At 45.1% G+C, this 18,796-nt stretch overlaps 1 protein-coding gene across 4 annotated transcripts in view; it reads right to left on the reverse strand.

Annotated features, from left to right (window-relative positions):
• The window catches only part of MAPKBP1 (mitogen-activated protein kinase binding protein 1), a 129,699-nt gene that overhangs the window by 70,699 nt on the left and 40,204 nt on the right, over window positions 1–18,796 (reverse strand). For 3 of the 4 annotated variants that reach the window (XM_019496487.2, XM_019496486.2, XM_014595504.3), the window contains exon 3: window positions 11,110–11,201. The exons of the other annotated variant lie outside the window; for it this stretch is intronic. In XM_019496487.2, the coding sequence (XP_019352032.1) occupies window positions 11,110–11,201 (92 nt within the window). The remainder of the gene's footprint in view (window positions 1–11,109; window positions 11,202–18,796) is intronic. 4 annotated transcript variants of the gene reach the window in all.

Genomic DNA, 18,796 nt, shown 5'->3' on the forward strand with positions numbered 1-18,796 from the left:
TTACTGAGAAACCGATGAGATCTTTCTGCAGTGTTTGCTGGTCAATTCTCTTCACATTTTTGCTTCTTTCACTTCTCCATCTCCTATATGCTAATGTGAATTAAACAGCAATTTAAATGGCTCAATTGACAGTAATTCAACAAAGCAATATTTCTTTCTGTAGCTGCCATCTTTAGCCAGCAGACTGGTGCCTGCACCTTCAGACACTCCTAGCAGCTCAGCAGGACTCCAGTGCAGCAGCTCTGTCTGCACAGCACAAGTGCACCACAAAGAGCACCCTGGGAAGGCACCAGCTGCGGAGGGAACCATTAAAGCTAACTGAGGGCACAAGGGTATCTAACTACACACACCTGCCAGCTAACAGCACAAGTCTATCTGCTCAGATGGTGCAACTGAGCCAACAGAAAGGCAGTATTGAGAATGTGGGCCCACAAAAATTTGCCATCAAACTTCCACTTCCGCCATAAAAGCTTTATAGTGTAGACCAGGGGTCCACTACCTTTTAGGAATGGTGGGCCAAATTAGCAGTGCTAGGCTAGAACAAGTGTGAAACTGCTTCTATTCAACTGGAAGAATTGTTCAACAAGAAATCTAATAATGGTGATTTAAAATGTCACATTTTCTAACTATTTCTTTGGAATCATGGTAAAGCTCTGCAGCAAGTGGAGACCTCTTCAAGCGTCCCAACCAGGTTTTATTAGTAGAACTTAGGAGAACACTAATGCCCCATCTCATCTCTCCATCCAATCCAATGCCTGGACAAGTAGAAGATAGAAAAGCAGACTGAAGAAAATGTATTGAGGCCTAAGTACTTTCTCCTTCAGCATGAGCATGTTCTCCCCTCCCCTCCTTACACTGCTTAATTAAAATGTAAGGAGGAAGGAGAAGGGGAGAAAGGCAACTATGCCAACTTCACTCCAACAGTTCTGCCTTTAATGGATGAGTTTGGCTATTAGTCACCTCTTCTTGATCAGAATCAAAATACTGAAACCTTGTGTTGTTACTTCTTGGCACAAAGTTAAAAAAATGGTGAAATGCAAGCCCAGCTGCAGAAGTTGCTCCTTATTCAAATTATGTTAATAGCCTGAATGAAGGGACCTTCTTGTCCTCCTCAGTAAGACTACCCCCCTCCCTGTTGTGGCAGTTAAGAAATCTCCCCAGATGGCATCTAAAAGCACAGTATTGCAAAACAAGAAATTAATTCACTTCAAGCCAAACTGCCTGCAGGAAGGTTCAACCAATTCAGAGTATTGTCTCAAAGGGAAAATTCAACCTCCCTCTGGTGCAACAAGTTAATTTCAGCGTTTGAAAACAGGTTCCCCACCATTTTAGGATGCACTTCTATGAATTTGTTTACAGGATACAAGGTTCTGCTACGAAAAGGAAATCTTAGCTTGTAAACCCAGAAGTGCCTGACACAGAAATCTGAGCAGAGTACATCAGCACCTGAAGAACCTGTAGGTCAGGAGAGTTTCAAGAGCTCTGCAGACAGCCTCACTTAGACTTGGTCCTAATTAGCCATTGCCCTACATCCTGCAACTCCATTTCTACCAGTGTAAATACTGGTGTAAAAAGAGGAGTAATATTTTTTACTGACTTCACACATGTCAATGAATACGTAAGTACTAAGAACAATTAGACTTATTTTTGCGCATAAGATATATTTAACATGCTGGGGTGGGCAGAGTCTAAGCCAAATATGCAACAATTATGGAAAATTACTCTGAAGATGTGCAAGAAGACCAGCTACCTAACAGTTTCATTTATGTTTCCAACTTCCACTCCCATGAAAAAAAGGATGCAGGAAATTTTAGGATGTCAAAGCTGTAAGTATGAAATAAAAATATGGCCAGATACACCAGGGACTAACTCAATTTAGTGAATATATATAGCTGTTCAAATCACTGGGATGCTTCAGTTATGATGACTTCAGGGAGAGGGTTAGGATAGCAGAGCCTTCAAAAACTCATTTTAGGCTAAGAGGCCAAGGAATTAACTACTGTATATAGACTCTGATGGCAGTTCAGATCATGCACATTTGTTCACTGGTAATTACAGGGTGTCATCAAAACCCCCCAAATATGCATACAAGCATGCAGATAACTGTAATGCTCAGTGTCATGAGGGCCTGGATGTAAACAGTAAGAATTTTGAACATCTATAGCAGGATGCATTGCTAGTTATGCTTCCTTCTTTCTAAGAAAAGTGCCATTGATCAGTGTGTCCATCTATATTCCTGATAGCTAAGGGGCATATACATTTCTTAAAACACCCTGTAGAATGAAGCCACCAACTCTACTCACACCACAGTACAGCTGTCACTATTAACATGAGCCAAATTTAGACTGATGCCCTAACTGATTGCCAACCAATGATGGGACCTGCCTTGCCTCAATCACAGGTTCTTACAATGCACCCCTGCCACCCATCTCCTTTCTCCTGTATAGGCAATACCAGTGTCACCATCAAGACTGCAGATAGCTATCTTGCATGCTGTTCTTCCACCTTTTGTTAAATACAGCTTCAGTTAAGAGGAAGTTTTCCTATATGACTGACTCGTTTCTGTGTGTTCCTTATGTGCAATCATCTAAATAATGATGGAAAATAACAGCTAAAACATTCCAGGCAACTCCAAATGGGGATAACTGTGAATGGTTCAGCTTGTTTATATCCAACTGGAAGAGAAATTTGGGAGCACACCAATAACCACTGCTGAAAAAAGATCTTCACCCGTTCAACTGCCAGTGGGACTTACCACTCAGTCATCTGAGACAGCTCCACACGTGCTGAGCAGATTTCTGGCTGGAGAATTGCTGACTGTGGTTGATTCACTCATCCCACTCTCCTCTTTGACACAGGCTGCTGTCATTTTCCTGTTGGTTTGTAACCTGTCAATCACCTGCCTAAATCTGCAGACATACAGCCTGGATGGCCATGATTCAGGAGGGCTGTCCAAGTTCAAGAGGTAGAGGGCAAGAAGGAGGCTACATTGTGGCCAGCTCATTCCCACAGGCCAGGCTCTCATGTGAGGAAATTCTTCACCAACAGAACCCCAAGGAGCCAATATAAAAAGTGAAATTTGCCCCAAGAGAACACGTTTTCCCACTCCAAATTACACAGCGCAAGTACCTACCTCTGAGGGGTAATCATACAATGCGCTCTACAGAAAAGGACCTGGGGGGGTCACAGTGGACAATAAACTGAATACAAGCCAATAGTGCACCTTTGTTGCCAAGAAGGCTAACGGCATACCGGGCTGAATTGGTAGGTGTGTTGCAAGCAGGTCCAGGGAAGTGTTTCTTCCCCTCTATTCAGCACTGGTGAGGCAACATCTGGAGTACTGTGTTCAGTTTTGGGCCCCCACTACAGAAAGGATGTGGACAAATGAAAGAGTCCAGTGGAGGGCAACAAAAAATGGTTTGGGGGCACATGACCTCTGAGGAGAAGCAGAGAGAACTGCACTTATTTAGTCTGGAGAAGAGAAGACTGAGGAAGGATTTAAGAAGCCTTCAACTACCTGCAGGGGGGATTACAAAGAGGATGGAGCTAGACCGTTCTCAATGGTGGCAGATGACAGAACAAGGAGCAGTGGTCTCAAGTTGCAGCAAGGGAACTTGAGGTTGGATATTAGGAAGAAGAAAAAAAAAATCTCACTAGGAGGGTAGTAAAGCATAGGAACAGGTTACCCAGAGAGGTAGTGGAATCTCCATCCTTGGAGGTTTTTAAGATCCGGCTAGACAAAGCCCTGTCAGGGATATTAGTTGGAGATGGTCCTGTTTTGAGGGCTTGGACCAGATGACCTCCTGAGGTCTCTTCCAACTCTAATTTTCTATGATTCTTAATGTGATACAACTGAAACAAAAAGTTTTGTTCTTAGTCAACATCTTCTGGCAAGGACTACAGGGAAGCAGCATTAACACTGGTCTCGCAGCTTTAACTCTTATCATATGACTCCCTCATTTATTTCCATCCCATCTTCGAACAAGGGTAATTCATTCTGAAGCTGTACAGACACTGAGGTTTCCAGGTCATCTGCTCAGCAAATGCAGTGCACATGCATCTAACTCATCAAGCTGATGCAGTCTCTGTGAAAGCTCTCTGAAGTATATCTTTCATTGCAGGAATAGAATAGTGAACTGCCAGGGAGGTGCAACTGTTCTGTAAACATAGCAGCAATTCCCAATTACATCTGGGGGTTTCTTTTCTCATTGTGGGGAAAGGGGATATAGAATAACACGGAGCTGAGACCAGCTAACTAACTCATTACCCTTATTACTAATGCAAATCTGACCTCCACTTCCCAGAAGGGATGCTTTTACACTGAAGGACCTCATGTTCCTGCAGTTCCCATCCTAACAGCCACTAACTGGAAAGAAAAGTTAAACAACAGCAAAACAAGCCAAGTAAATCACTGCAGCACCTTTACCAGATAGTAGCAATTGAAAGCCATAATGATAGAAATGCACAGCAGGAAAGCATTACTACGCTTATCACTAGCCAGCCAGGGCAAAACACGAGCCTGCTGGCTTGCTGTGCATGATCATGTGTGTTTTTGCTGCTCCCTAGAGCAGGTAACAGAGTTCTCTGAATGGAGCAAAGGTTCATGGCTGATTGTGAGCCAAGAAAAGAGGGGTCAAGAGGAGATTAAAAAAAGAAGAGCAGGGCAGGGGAGGGAGGGAGGGAGGGGAAGAAGACAGAAGCAAAATAAATCACAAAGTCACGCAGCCCTACAAGCTTTTGAAAACAAAGAGCTGACTCAAGTCATCAGAGCATCTGGCCTGGAATTCAAATGGACAGATACATTTTCCCCCTTTCAAAACATTTTTTTTTCTTTATGCAAGTCATCAGTAATCTCAGAGGATTTTATTAACTTTGTTTCCCTTCCTGTTTCTAGGAGACAGAACTTCAGCTAGCTACTGCAAAAAAATAGACCAAGAGGAGCAGGGAAAGCTGTGGGAAGGCAGACTGGGAAAAGGTGGTATAAGAAAGTATGGCCTGCCAAGAAAAAAAATCCAACAATTTTTTCCCTGTTAAAACTGACAGTGTCACACACCACACACAACTGCTAACCCAGACATAGATCAGGTCCCAGACATAGATCAGGTTAAGCTACTCGGAGCTTATTTCATTTGTGTCTTTGTCAGCTTAACAGGAGGAAGACAAGAGTGGCAGATGAAGAATATTCTATAAAATGAGATTATAAGCACTTCCCATCCATTCATGCCTCCCCAGGCAAAAGGAGGACAAAGGGATTGCCCTAGAATATCTGCCATGTATGCTTGCCCCTATAATTATGTTATCCCACTGAAGACCAGCCAGAAAAGAACACATGTAAAACCATAAGTCCAGGGAGGAAGAAAGGGATGAGAGGCTCAGTGTGGTCTAAGAGGTTCAGTTGGCTCCCACAGCCAGGACAGAAGGGCTAATGGCAGTCCATGACAGCTAACCCAGTGCAAAGGTTTGGGCTGCCTGCAATGTTTCTCCCAGTAGCAAGTCAAAGACTCAGAAAGGCAAGGCTTTATGGACCAAATCCTCATTTAGCTTAATCCACCCATGCACTGGTGGATGCACCTCAATTTGCCAGGATCATGACTTCAGCAATGCTTTGGGGGAAGTACTGAAACAGGCATGGTGCTTGAAGATTGTTCCCTCAGGGAAACACAAAACTGTTATATAATTTGGCCTTCTGTGGTGGGCCAGGCTAGAAGAGCAAGGGGATTTCATCTCAGGACTGTGATGCTCAGCATATTTGTACACAACTGAGGAAGTTATTGGAAGATGTGGGGTGTGGTGGAGGAACTGCATATTGGTGCCAAGAGCCAGCTGCCTTAAGGAACAGCCTGAGTCCAAGAAAATCTGTATCAATTTGAGAAAAAAAGTTTCAACTAACAAAATAAATAAATAAATAATTCCGACCAAACAAATCAGCACAACAGTGGTGCCAAGTTGTCTGCAAATTGCCCAGGAGCGAAAACCCCACTGAGGATGCAAATGAAAAACAATAACCAAACAAATCTGCAGGTTGTTTCTCCTGCACCTTGGGCCTGTAACAAACCCCAATTCAAATCAAACACAAAAGACTGGCTTGACAGTGCCAAATCACATCAGTATCATAAAACAGCCAAACCATGGCACGCAACGAGCAAATCAAATAAGCCAACACGCAGCTGGCATGTTCCACAGGTTTCCTCCTTAAGCCCTACGGTGCTACCAACTGGTAAGAACAAGGACACCTATGCAAAGCCTTATGGAACTGCATAACCTTTTAATTCCCCCAAAGAATCCCCAGGTGTCCTTACATGTTTGATAGCACTAATTAGACTGACACTTGGCATGCATGATTGTAATGAGAGCCTGCTATTAACCAAATTAATTTATTTTAAGCTGTAAAAGAGCCAGAAACACCTCAGTTTGTGCCTGTTCTCTCACCTTCTCCCACAACGCCCTCTTTAAATATGAATATATTCAGTGTTACAAAACACCTCAGGGAGAAGATGATACATACATTGGAATATATTTGCCTAGGTCCAAATGTAAGGGGATACAGTCAGACTTGGATGCAGATCTTAACCTGCCTTCAGTTTAAACAAACAGAAATCTTTATTTTTAAAAAAATAGTAAAAAGGCAAGCATCAGGAGACTCAGCCTGGTTTCAGGACAATCTGAGGATGCCATCCTCCCAAAAACAAGTAAACACAAGGTGAACAGAGGCAGTTTATGTTTACTCAGCTGCATTTGCCCTCAGGTCTGACTTTCACAGCCAAGGAAAGTTCTTTTGAAAGCTCTTTTGCCCTGTTATTTAAATAGCAGCATAAGCTGACAAGGCACTTTCCAATAGGTAACAATGATGACTCCTCAACAAAGAACAGGAACCCTGTCCCAAGGGCTCCCAGCATAAAAGGGCAAGACCCAAGACAACATGAAATAGAGCAAACAGAGCAGCGAGCAGTCATGGAGAGAAGGCTTTGTGGCACAGATGGATCTTATCTCACTCAGACTGGCTCCCAGCAAGCCTGGCTCTTGAAGAGCCCATGTATAAGGAACAGAACAGTATGTTTATAGTAGGAGCAGCAAACAAATTACATTTTAGCTAAACCATGCTGAAACCTTACATGCACTTGCCAATGGCAAGTAGGAAACTCTAGAGAGGAGGTGAAAATAAGAAACGGTCAGTTTCATTGCTGTCATCTAGCATTTTCAGCAACTGAGAGGCAGGACTTTAAGTTTTATTGACTTGCTTCCTGCATGCTTGAACATACCAGCTACAACTGCCTCCTTTCTTCCAGCTCCAACATGGATCGCCTAATCCAGGGGTGGGCAATTATTTCAGCTACAGGATCATTTAACAAGTTTTGATGTGGCATTGAGGGCCACAAGAGTAGCCCCACCCCTTGACAGGTGCCCCACCTGCCTAGTCACCATCTTAGGGCTGGACATCCTGCCCCCTAACCCCTGACCTTTGCCCCCAGAAGTCGCTCCCCTTGCTCAGGAAGTACTCCTTTTGGGGGGGGGGCTGTTTGTATAGTGTGGGGGAGTAAGAGGGTGCATGCGGGGTATGGGTATGGTGCAGTGGGGGGGTGTGGGAGGGGTGTATGTGTACTGCGGATGGGTGTAGGTGTGGTTGCAGTGTGGGGTATGTGGGACAGTGCTGGGTGTGTGTGGGTATGGTGAGGGGTGGGATAATGTAAGGTGTGTGTAGGTATGGTGGGGTATAGGACAGTTTTGGGTGTCTGGGTATGGTGGGTGGTAAGGTATGTGAGGGGGTGTGCGTGGGTTAGGTGTGCGTGTGTGGGGGGCTTCCCCCCTGCCCACTCTGTGACGTGGCTGAGCCCACCCCCTCCACAGGCAGGGGGAGGGAGAGGGGGGTCAGCATTGTCTGCCTGGCTTGCAGTGCATTGTAAAGGGGCAGGAAAGCAGCTGCTGCCAGCAGGCAGAAAGATAAGCCCTTGGGGGAGGTGGGGGGCAAGGAGCCAAGTCTGGCACCACCAGCTCTTTTGGCCTCAGTCCCACACATGCCCAAAGGGGCTGCAGCCTAGCCCATGCTGGCTCCTGCTTCCACCCCTCTTCCCTGTCCCGTGCCTGGCCAACAAGGTTGTAGACAAGCCCGCACTAGCTCCTGCTGCCGCTCCCACCCCACCTGCCTGTCTGGCGGGACCGCAACAAGCCCAGGCTGGATTTTGTGGCTGCTTCCACCCCACCTGCCTGCCCCCATGCCTACCCAGCAGGGCTTTGTGAGCAATCGAGCTCCTTCATACCCCCACCCCTTCCATCCACATGCTCCCCAGCCATGCACAAGCAGGACCAAAGCAAACTGCAAGCAGAGCCTGCCCCTCGCCCTGCTCCCCTTAACGCTGCAGCTTCCCTCGCTTCCACTGAAGCAGGGACAGGAGGAGGATTTGCTGGAGGCCAGGGGAGCCCAGCAGTTCCCTGGGCAGCTATAGCAACAGCAGCTCTGCCTGGAATCTGCCTGCTGGCCAGGGCTGGGGCCTTCCAGTGGGGGAGGCCAGGAGCTCAGCACACGCTGCCCCAGGCGGGAACGGGAGGGATTCAACCCCATTCAGCGTGCAGCAGGGACAGCCACTGCCAGGCCAAATACAGTTAATTGATGGGTGTCCACCTGCGGGCCGGATCCAATCAGCTGGTGGGCCAGATCCAGCCCATGGGCTGTATTTTGCCCACCCCTCCTTACCCTCTTCCCTCCACCCAAATTCTTCTCATCAAAGTCTAAAAGCCCATCCCCTTCCACAGCCCCGCTGCCTTTCGTGATGTTAGTCATACCCTCCAGGGAATGTTTTCCTCCCCTGGCTGATCCCATACCAACCTTATTCCACTTCACAGTAGTCCCACACACATGGGCATCTACCCTTCCCTCTCCCTTTTGACCTATTCTTCAGCTGCTTTCACCTACGATATGAAAACCTGGAATCAATGACAAAAGGTCCACAGACTACAATAAGGACAGTATTTCCACTCAAGGCTTCTACTGTCCTCTCTACACTACAGACTCAAATCCACCTTTCCACTCAAATCTCTCTCTCTATCCATCCAATGCATGTCCTCTCCCCCAAGTTCCTCTCCTGGATTTTTCATCATCAACCTTCACTCTCAAACCATCTCTGCTCTCCCTATTCCATTTTCTCTTAACAGCTGAACCCCAGTCACTCAGTCAATTACTACGGACAGCAGCTCCATTCATTGCCATATTCTATATGTAAATTTTTCCAGTCCTCGAAATCTGGAAACTGCCAAGGGTGCAGTGAAAGTGTCTACTATTACTATCAGAATACAGACAGGCACTTCACAAGGCACAAGGACTGAAATGGAGTGTTGCTTTCATAAGATTGCCAGCTCGTTCTGGGATGACTGCCTATCGCTAAGCTGAACTTTTTTCCCCTCCAAGATCCAAGTCTACATCCCATTAACTGATACTAGGCATATCTTATGAAAGGGTACAGCCAGCGGTTAAAGAGAAGGGCAAAGATTCTGACTTGTTTAAACAAATCCATGTACCCTCTAAATACAACGTTAAATTAGACTGCCCAGTTTTGCGTGCTGTCTCTGACATGACAGACTTTGAAGCTCTACCATTCAAGAGATACATGTAGGCAGAAGTAGTAGGAAGTGAAACCTAACAAGCAACAGAACAGACAAACTCCAGCGAACTTCCCCAGACCGCAACCCAAAGGTAGCTTAAGGACTCACCAAAATGGAAAGGTAAGAAGATCACTGACCACAAGACAAAACACCACCAAGCAAGCATAAGGCTGAAGCACTGAACATTGGCAAACAGGAACAGCATGTATTCACAGCTAAAGTGATAATTTGAAGGCAGTGGTTCTCAACACAGGGGTTGCCTAGGGGCAGGGAAAGGCAGTGGCAGCAGTCCCCAGAGGAGCAGCTGCAGGCACCACCGGATTAGCTGGGGCAGGTTCAGGGTGCTAGACAGGTGGAGAGCTTTTACCTCCTCACACAAAGAAATCTCACAGCACACTTCCACCACTCACCCTTTAGGAATCACTGATTTAAGGCCTCCTTGCCTATCATAAGCCCACCACCGTGTTTCTAGCTACTCCGATCTCCAGGAGCCAACCAAGCAGTTGGCTACCAAAGAGAACTAACTGGGGAATTCAGAAGGGATGCTGATATCCACATACAAACTGCATTAATGCAGGATACCTGCAAGCAGGTTAGTATGTATATGAATGTCTAGGATGAATACCAAAACAGGAGCTAATATTTCAAAGACACAGATTTAGAAACTCCAGCTTTGCTGTGATACATCACCATTTCAATAGAATAACATTAAGCATTTTGTGGTTCCCTATCACAGCCTTCTGGGAGCAGGGTGTTTTCTTGTCACATGTAGGGGATCTAAGACTAGTCTATCCACCCAGGGATGGGATAGATATACCGGCAAATTGTTCAATTCCTGGGTCCAGAGGAAGTATACAATACAATGGTTCTCTTGAGTAACCTACTGTGGCCCACCTTTCACAGCAGTGTCCATGGACTCCTAAACATGCTTTCTTCTGTATCTGAGTATTTTCTGAGGGCAGGAAGAAAAGCATAAAAGTGGGAACAAAGGAAGAGTTAAGGTACTGCGTGGTACTGGACACTGACACAAGCAGTCAGCATAATCCAATATATTTCTCTCTATAGGTAGGTGAAGAGCAAAATTGCCCACAAGATGCCGAATATATACAAAAGGGGTTTTATGCTGTAGTCCTCATCATTGCAGAGAGAGCATCACCTGCTCCATTAGGAACCCTCAAGGTTGAACATCACATTGATGTATGTGCGAGTTTGCCATACTAGAGAATCTAATTAGAAACGCAAGATATTTAACACTTAGCTGAAAGCAGACAGAGGAAGGAAGAGCTACAAAGAAGCTCATTAAGAATGACAGGTAAATGAAATCCTTCTACTCATCAATTAAAGTGACACTGCCTACAGCTGCTGTCACCCCCACAAGTGAGTTAAGAGACTGCTCAGTGCAAATTAGCCACCTCCCCACGAAAGACTGTTTTGAATATAGAGAGTATCTTTATATTGCTATATCGGCCAAGGTTAAGCTCAGCCCTCATTTAATAAATGTGCTCAATGACTCACCCTGCTGGATATGCGACGAGACCAGTTTTGGGGTCACAGGCTAATCCTCTGCCTCCTGACACAGTTATTCCCAACACTTTCTCCAAGGTCACCTAATACAAAAGAAAAAAAAAGTCACAAAGCATCATAAGCTGCAGTCAAAGACAGACTCGTACATAGCTTATCACAGCACTGAGAAAGGCAAAAGATCAACAAGAATCCACCGTCACTCATGTGACAGTCAATGGAGCAGGCTGCCACCCCTGAGCATCCAGAGGGAGCCTGAAGCTAGAAGAGCAGGGGTCACAAACCCAAATATGAGCAGTCCAGTCAGGCAGCTGCTGCTTGAAATGTCTGAATTTTTCCAGACAATGAGCTCAGCTTTAGAAAGACAGAACTAGCAAAAGCCACTTGGAGGATGTAAGAACCCATCATCAGGCCTTCATCCCTTTATAGTGAACTGGGAGCAATCTGTAATCATTCTCATGTGTCTTTGCTTTTCCAAACTGCCGCTAGCAATAAACCCAAAACAGGCAAAGGAAGGATCTTTCTGCAAGGCCTATAGACTACCTGTTCCAGCAGTTCCTAATAATGCTTTAAAGCTTTGGGATTCCCAGAGGTTCTGCTTGTACCTGAGGCTTACGCAAGCCACACCACCTATGGCATGGATTACACAGTGCAGAATCCAAGATCCTGCTAACTCTTTCCTACCTTAACCATTAGACCAATATTTCAAGTGTTTTCAGGTTGGCAGCCCCCTTCCTCAAAGTCAAACTTCCCAAAGCTCTTATCATTTTTATTCTGACTTTTAAAAGTAAATGTAGCAATGATAAGATGACATAATACAACTACCAATCTATATGACCTCACAGACTTGGAAGGATTCTGTCACCCTGAAATTATTTTGGAAATCTTGTCTCCTTCATTTAAAAAGTGTAAAAAGTGTTTAATGTTTTACAACCCACCTCATCCCAAATGCCTTTCATGACCCATGCCCCTTCAGAGGTCACAAAGCACACACTGAGAACTACTGCAGGAGACCATCCAACCTAAGAAGAAAAAGGACCAAATGTTCTTGGTTTTTTTAAGGAAACGTAATGCTTGTCAAAGAAAACTGATGCCAGATTAAAAGGCTAGGCTCTTAGTCAGTGGCATGAGACATTCTAGGAAACCATGCCCCTAAACTTCAGCCTACGTTTAGCCCTTGGGATCCCCTGATTAAGGCACAAAACCATTTCCTCTTTCCTTTGTACAGTTTGTGCAGTATGGTTTTAGTTATTACATGTTGCATGCATGTGCCTTCTCCAGCACCACAATCTCTGCCAACTCATATTTTTATTGGGTCACGTTGTCTTCTGGTTTTAATTACCATAGTTCTAGTTATATTTTGTTACGCATTCATAAGCCTTCAGGCATAGGCACTGCATATGCGGATATTACCATAATTATTACTATTATCATTAATGGATGTCTTGGAGACCAACATCTTGTGTTTATGCAAACAACCTGGGACAAAAGGCAGAGATGGGACAGGCCTTGCCCTGCTGCCTTAACACAGATCCAAAAAAGCCCCCTCTAGCATGAAAAAAATGTGGTCTCCATCTGCTTGGTTCACTGCTCAGGTAGCTAAAGAGAATGCCAGGAGTAGCAGTGTGTTTTGGGATGCAACTATCTCCCGTTAGGAGTCAGGCCAAGACACATCCCCTACCCTGAAACAGGCAGAAGTTCAAACATTTCTGCCTTGTATTGGCTCCAGACTAGTGACATGAAGGTTAGAAGACTTCATGTATCCCAGCCTCTGGAGACGCTCCATCCCCACTCTTTTTCCCTTAATAACATAGCCCAGATGTCTTAAGCCGGTATGAGGGAACATAAAATTGTCCCTTTCCTCTTGCATAATGAATCTCTCTTTGGAAATGTGGTTTCTACAAAACTGCATCTGATATTTTTGTTTGTTTTTTAATATGAGAACATGCTATTAAAAATGCATCTATAGACCCACTAGCAAAGTGGGGAAATAACTTTTTTTCAATTCAGTATTCCCTTTAAAAAAGAAAAAAGAAAAGAAGAAACTTGTATTCTGACCGGGATTGTTACAGCTACTTCAAAGTATTTAACAACTTACTATTAAAAAGTCATTATAAGTGGACATAATCACACACACACACACACACACAGACACACAAGCACAAACTCTTCTAGAGGTAGAATCAAAGCTGGAATCTCCAGCTCTCTGCCTCAATCTTATAGGGGTTAAGACTATGTTCTCAGGCCCAGAGAAGATGGCTGACACATGACATGAGTTACTCAAGTGATTCCGCTGTGGCCTTGTCCATGTTATACCTGTTGCCATAACAGACATCAATGTGACCTCAATGCAGATGTAGCCCCGACTGGCTTTAACTACACAGTTTCCCAAATATTGCTATATAAAATTATCTGCTATTGGCTACATTACCACTGAAGAAGCAAGGGGGCACCTTGCTACAGTTCCAGAGGGGCAAGTTCAAGTCTTGCTCCAGACTCCAGTCAAAAGGCCACAACCAGTTGTCCCAGTTTTAAATGAGCACCTGGAATTTGGGCTGAGTTGTCAGCTGTCCAACTGCCTTGTGTGGTGCTGGACACAAACTCATGTGCCTTCACCAGGCTAGCCCAAAGGAGCTGCTAGACTTAGGCAGATCTTTTATCTGGATATTCACATATAAATAATATTCTTTAATGGACTATGTTCAGCTTCTTAGAAGGGCATTACAAAGGATTCTTCCACCACTAACTTAAGGAAATGTGACCTAAAAGACTTAATCAAAAGACCTATTCTGTCCTCATTAACTCTTGCTGTGCTGCACACACATATCACCAACACAGCCTATAGCAGTAGTGCTCATCTCTCCCCACAGATCTGGGAATTTGGTGGCAGAGCCTTGGCCATTCATGCTGCCAGCCCTCCCCAACGCACAGGACCTGGTCTGGCGCACAGACATCTCCACCAAGCTCTGTCAGGATCCAAACAGTAGTACAACATAACTGCAAGCGTAAAAATGCTTGGAAGTAGCAAACACTGCCTCTGTCCTTCCACCCGCAGTCATTAGGTAGTTCAGACAAAGACACAGCCTTGGGTTCATGACAGCGTTTTCCTGCCACTGAACATCTTTGACTGTCAGCAAATGGCATGCTTTGCTTCATCTCCACCTTTACAGAGAGACACTTACTGCTGAAGGTATTGTTGGTGTTTTTACCCTCATGGTTTGATCTAGTGTTACTAAAAGAATATTCCCATGAAGAATGATCCTAATTTTCGAAGACTCAAAACTGAACCTACACACACAAGCTGAAACTCGCAAAACATTTACGATCAAATTTTTATTACAAAAGTATTTCTTTAAATACAGAATTTTTAGTTATCCTTTGACCAAATACTTTAATGGAATCAAAACTTCTCACCCTCAAAAAGGCTACAGAAGGCTGTCCATGTGTAAACACTGGCTTAGGAATATAAATACATATTTTATCAAAAGTCTGACCTTGTGACTTGTTTATAGTCATAGAATAAGGGGGCCCTTGTACACATGACTAAGGGCCCTTGTACACGTGAAGAAGTTGCTCCTTTTAGGAGTTTAATTGCCCTTTTTAACAATTTAATTGCCTAAGTGTACATGCTTGGCAGCATGTTTTAATTAAATTTCATAACAGTGTACACACTCAGTGGCATACTTTGATTTAAATGACTTTTTATGTAGCAAACTAAAACACATCCTATGTATTTTAGTTTGTTACATAAATTACAGTGATATTCCCCACATGTACAAGGGCCCTATCTGGAGAAGGGGGTGGGGACGGTGCACAGGACTCTGGAAACCCAGGCATGCTTGGGGAAGCTCAGGCTTGGCGGGCTTCCAGCGTCCTGTCCACTGTCCCCACTGCCTTCTCTGGCTGCCAGCACACCCAGCTGTCCTCCTGCCCCTTTCCCAGGGCAGCCAACCCATTCTCAGGGGGTCCCGGGCAGCAGGAAGGTGGCGGGACAGTGCACAGGGTGCTGGAAGTCTGCCAAGCCTGAGCTTCCAGTGTCCCATGCACCATTAGATCTGGTCGGTGCTGCCAGTAACCTGGGGCTGCATCTGCACAGCTAGCACCCCACCCAGGCCACCAAGGGGCACCACCACTGCAAAGAGAAGCAACAGGCCCCCCCTGCAGCTCAGGGGTTGCACAATCTGGTGGCAGCTTGTGCAAGCAGACTCTGCTAAGGAAAAAAAACAAAAACAAAAGAGTGGGAAGAGGGCTGATTTTTTTTTTCTCCCAGAGCCTACCTGCACCTCCCGCAGCTGGGGAGTGAGCTGCCAGTGGGTCACGCATCCCCTGAGCTGCAGGGGACCCTGATGCTTCCCTCCACAATGGTGGTACCCCGCCCCGGGGCAGCACCCACCAGCTGGAACTGTGCCCAGGTGGTCCCGGGGGGCACCACCACCACAGATGGAAGCACTGGGGCCCCCTGCAGCTCAGGGCCAGCCAGCAGCTCTCCCCCTACCCACAGGAGAGGCAGGCAGGCTCCAGGGCCAGGGAAAAAAGAAAAAAAGGACTGGGCCCCTGACTGCTTCCTCCCCCCTCCAGTGGAGCCTGCCTGCTCCACAGTGGGGGCCCCTGGTGCTTCACTCTAGCTCTGACTTGCCTACATATCTGTTTGAAATGCCTCAGGATCTTCTAAAATAACACACTTATTCTGTCTGTCCGGAGCACTCCAACAGGTTGCTTTGGTAAGCATTGTGATTGGCTGCTGAGACAACCAGAGTGCTCTAGACAGACAGAATAAGCCTATTATTATAATTATAGATATATACATATAACATTTCTTCTCCCCCTGCCCCTTTTTTTCAGATCCAGAGCTGCTCATGCAGACAGTGCTGTCCCACTTTTGAGACTAGGACTTGGAGTCCTGCCTTGCTGTAGGATCTCACTGGACAACCACAGGCTCAGATTCTGCTCAGCCATAACTATTCTTCTTCAGAACTGCTTACTGTATCTATGAGATTGTGTTTGTTTAATAAGATCCTACAGCAAGGGTAGGATGGCACTGTGCCCAAACCAAAAAAAGGAAGCCAACAGGCACTTGTCTCTGAATCCTAATCTGACATGAATGGGAGAGCACAGCAAACATTAAAACAGAAGAGCCCTGGGTCCTAGTCAGTTTGCATGAAGGACTGGAAGCATGGTCTCTATTTTTCTAATTGATCAAGTTAATATCCCTTTTTATACCCACAGTCAGCCTTCAGACACACAGATACCTGCTTGTACTTTCTTAATAGGTAACTGAATATTTAACTGCCATCATCTGAGCATGCAAGTAATTGCTAAGATCAAGTCTACCATTAAATCTGCCTCCAAATTACCATTGCAGAAAGGAGGCTGGATTTTAGGAAATTCTGCATTAATTATTTCATGCCTTGTATTATATTTATACTCCTTGGCACTTTCAGGCTAGGATCTCAAAGTCCCTGACAAGTGTTATTGAACATTGCCGTACATTGTGGACAACACTGCCAAAACTCTTACAGAGTTCAGGTCACATTACACCCATGTTACATATCACTACTCTCTGTGACCCTGAGGCCAATGCTTTCAAACTAATGTGCCTAAAACAAGGCACTTAACTTTAAGTTCATATTCAGACATTTAAGCAGTGGCCAGACTTCACAGGTACCAAATTTCTCTTCCTTGCAAGGAGTTGCAGGTGCACTTCTATTGAATCACTGGGCCCTAAGGTTGCTTAGTTATTCCAGCAAGGTGACACTATGAAGACAACCAACACAGCACCTTGCTCAATGCTGACATGGTAACATTACAAGGAAGTTCAAGTTGTGAGAACCTACTGACAGATCATCACAGAAAGGAAGATCCCATTACTGTGCTTTCATAGCTGATACTCTCACCACACTGCTGCAAACAGCCATAGATTTCCTGGCTTCCTGCACTAGAAGGCAGACACATTGCAAAAAGCATCACACCCTAGAAAGGCACACAGCTGCATGACCAAGTGATGTCAAAAGTTCTCTCCAGAATTTTTTTCTCTGGGTTACTACTGAATTACTGATAAACACTGGTTTTACTGGCACTCAGTCAGCTGCCGTGAACAGGAAGAGCAATCAAAAACAAGAAGTGACACCCGCTGCTCCCAGCTCCCTCAGAAAGAAACTTTACCACTGGTTCAGATTCTCTCTGATGTTTAGAGAAGTTGAACACCACCAGCCACTGGCAACTGTTTCTTTATTAGATAGGTAGGACAAAAGTAACTGGTGAGCATCACCTAGACCGCCCCCCTCCCCATACACATATATCATCCTTATTCCACATGGGATCCTGTTCCTTTATGCCAGAGCAGCCTGGAAGAGTCTCACAACACTCCCTCTTGGTCCACTTAATGTAGCAATATCTAAGGTTAAAGACATGGGAGCCATACATTGTACTCTGGTTTGTATGGATAGCATCAGCCCTTGGCAAAGAATCATGCTACAGCCCTCCAAATATATAAAGTGTTTCTCCAGTGCAATAAATAATGCTATGAAGATGGGCCCCAAAGGAAGCAATCAAGCCAATGTGATAGTGCAGTACAATCTGGGTTAGCAATATTGAGTTGGCAGTGAGAACCATGGCAGCCAAGCCATGCTACTAAACCCCTACCTCCATCCTAGCCTGGTAGGATCTCTGTTACTCTTGTGCCATAGCTCACCCAACAGGAGAGATGTACAGCATGGCTTCACTATCCAAGTTCCCTGGAAAAAATAGAACTCTTGTCTACAATTAGTCAAGTGACCCATTTTTGGTAGCTGGTATTCCCATCCTGGTTTTAGCTGTAGGTTGAACAAGGTCTTAAATGTTACTCCAACACCAGACAGAAATACTATAGCAACACAGTAAGTTTGCCGCATCTCTCATCCTAACACAAAACCAGGAATTTTCTCCCTCCTTTGCTCACACAAGCATGCATGTATGCACATGTACGTGTGCACAGACTAGGCCAGAAAATTGCACTTTCTGCTTTTTGCTGCTTTCCGCACCTTCCCCAGGGACAAAGGAGCTAAACATGACAACAAAAGTAGGCCCAAGTGCAGAAATAAAGACCTAGAAGACCTTAAAAGACAGAGGACCTCTCCAACATCCATGCTCTTGGAAACTGTTCCCAGGACAGGAATGTACTATAGGCAAGTATAACTACAGCACCACAACCACCAATTCCTACAGCTACAGCAACCAAGTACTTCCAGCAGACTGTCGCTTGGGGTGGCCATTCCTGACAAAGACAGTACCCATCCTACATTTTAATCTTGCCTGGAGAGCAATCAAGAGTTCTCCCATCTGCAGCCTGACATCAGTAAGAACTACAACAGCTCTAAGGCTTTGTCCAACTTAGAAGGTTACCCAAATGGTTACTCCAGAATAATTCTCCAGTAGTTATTTCAGCTTACCCCCATGTGAATGCTTACTCTGGAAAATGAACTTCCACATAGAATATTTTTCTCAGAACAGATTCGTATCTGGAATGACTACTTTGAGAAATTTCCCAAACAAGACAAGATCTTGCGTAAAAAAACAAAACAAAATGCTTCTGTAGGCCAAAGGGTATAATGCAGTCAACATTCATCCAGACAACATCCATCACTGGTGATGTATCATTCACTTGCATAAGGCATTCCCCTTTATTTGCTTACATTAGGCATTC

The sequence above is a fragment of the Alligator mississippiensis genome, chromosome 2 (assembly GCF_030867095.1).
Source record: "Alligator mississippiensis isolate rAllMis1 chromosome 2, rAllMis1, whole genome shotgun sequence".
Lineage (NCBI taxonomy): Eukaryota > Metazoa > Chordata > Crocodylia > Alligatoridae > Alligator > Alligator mississippiensis.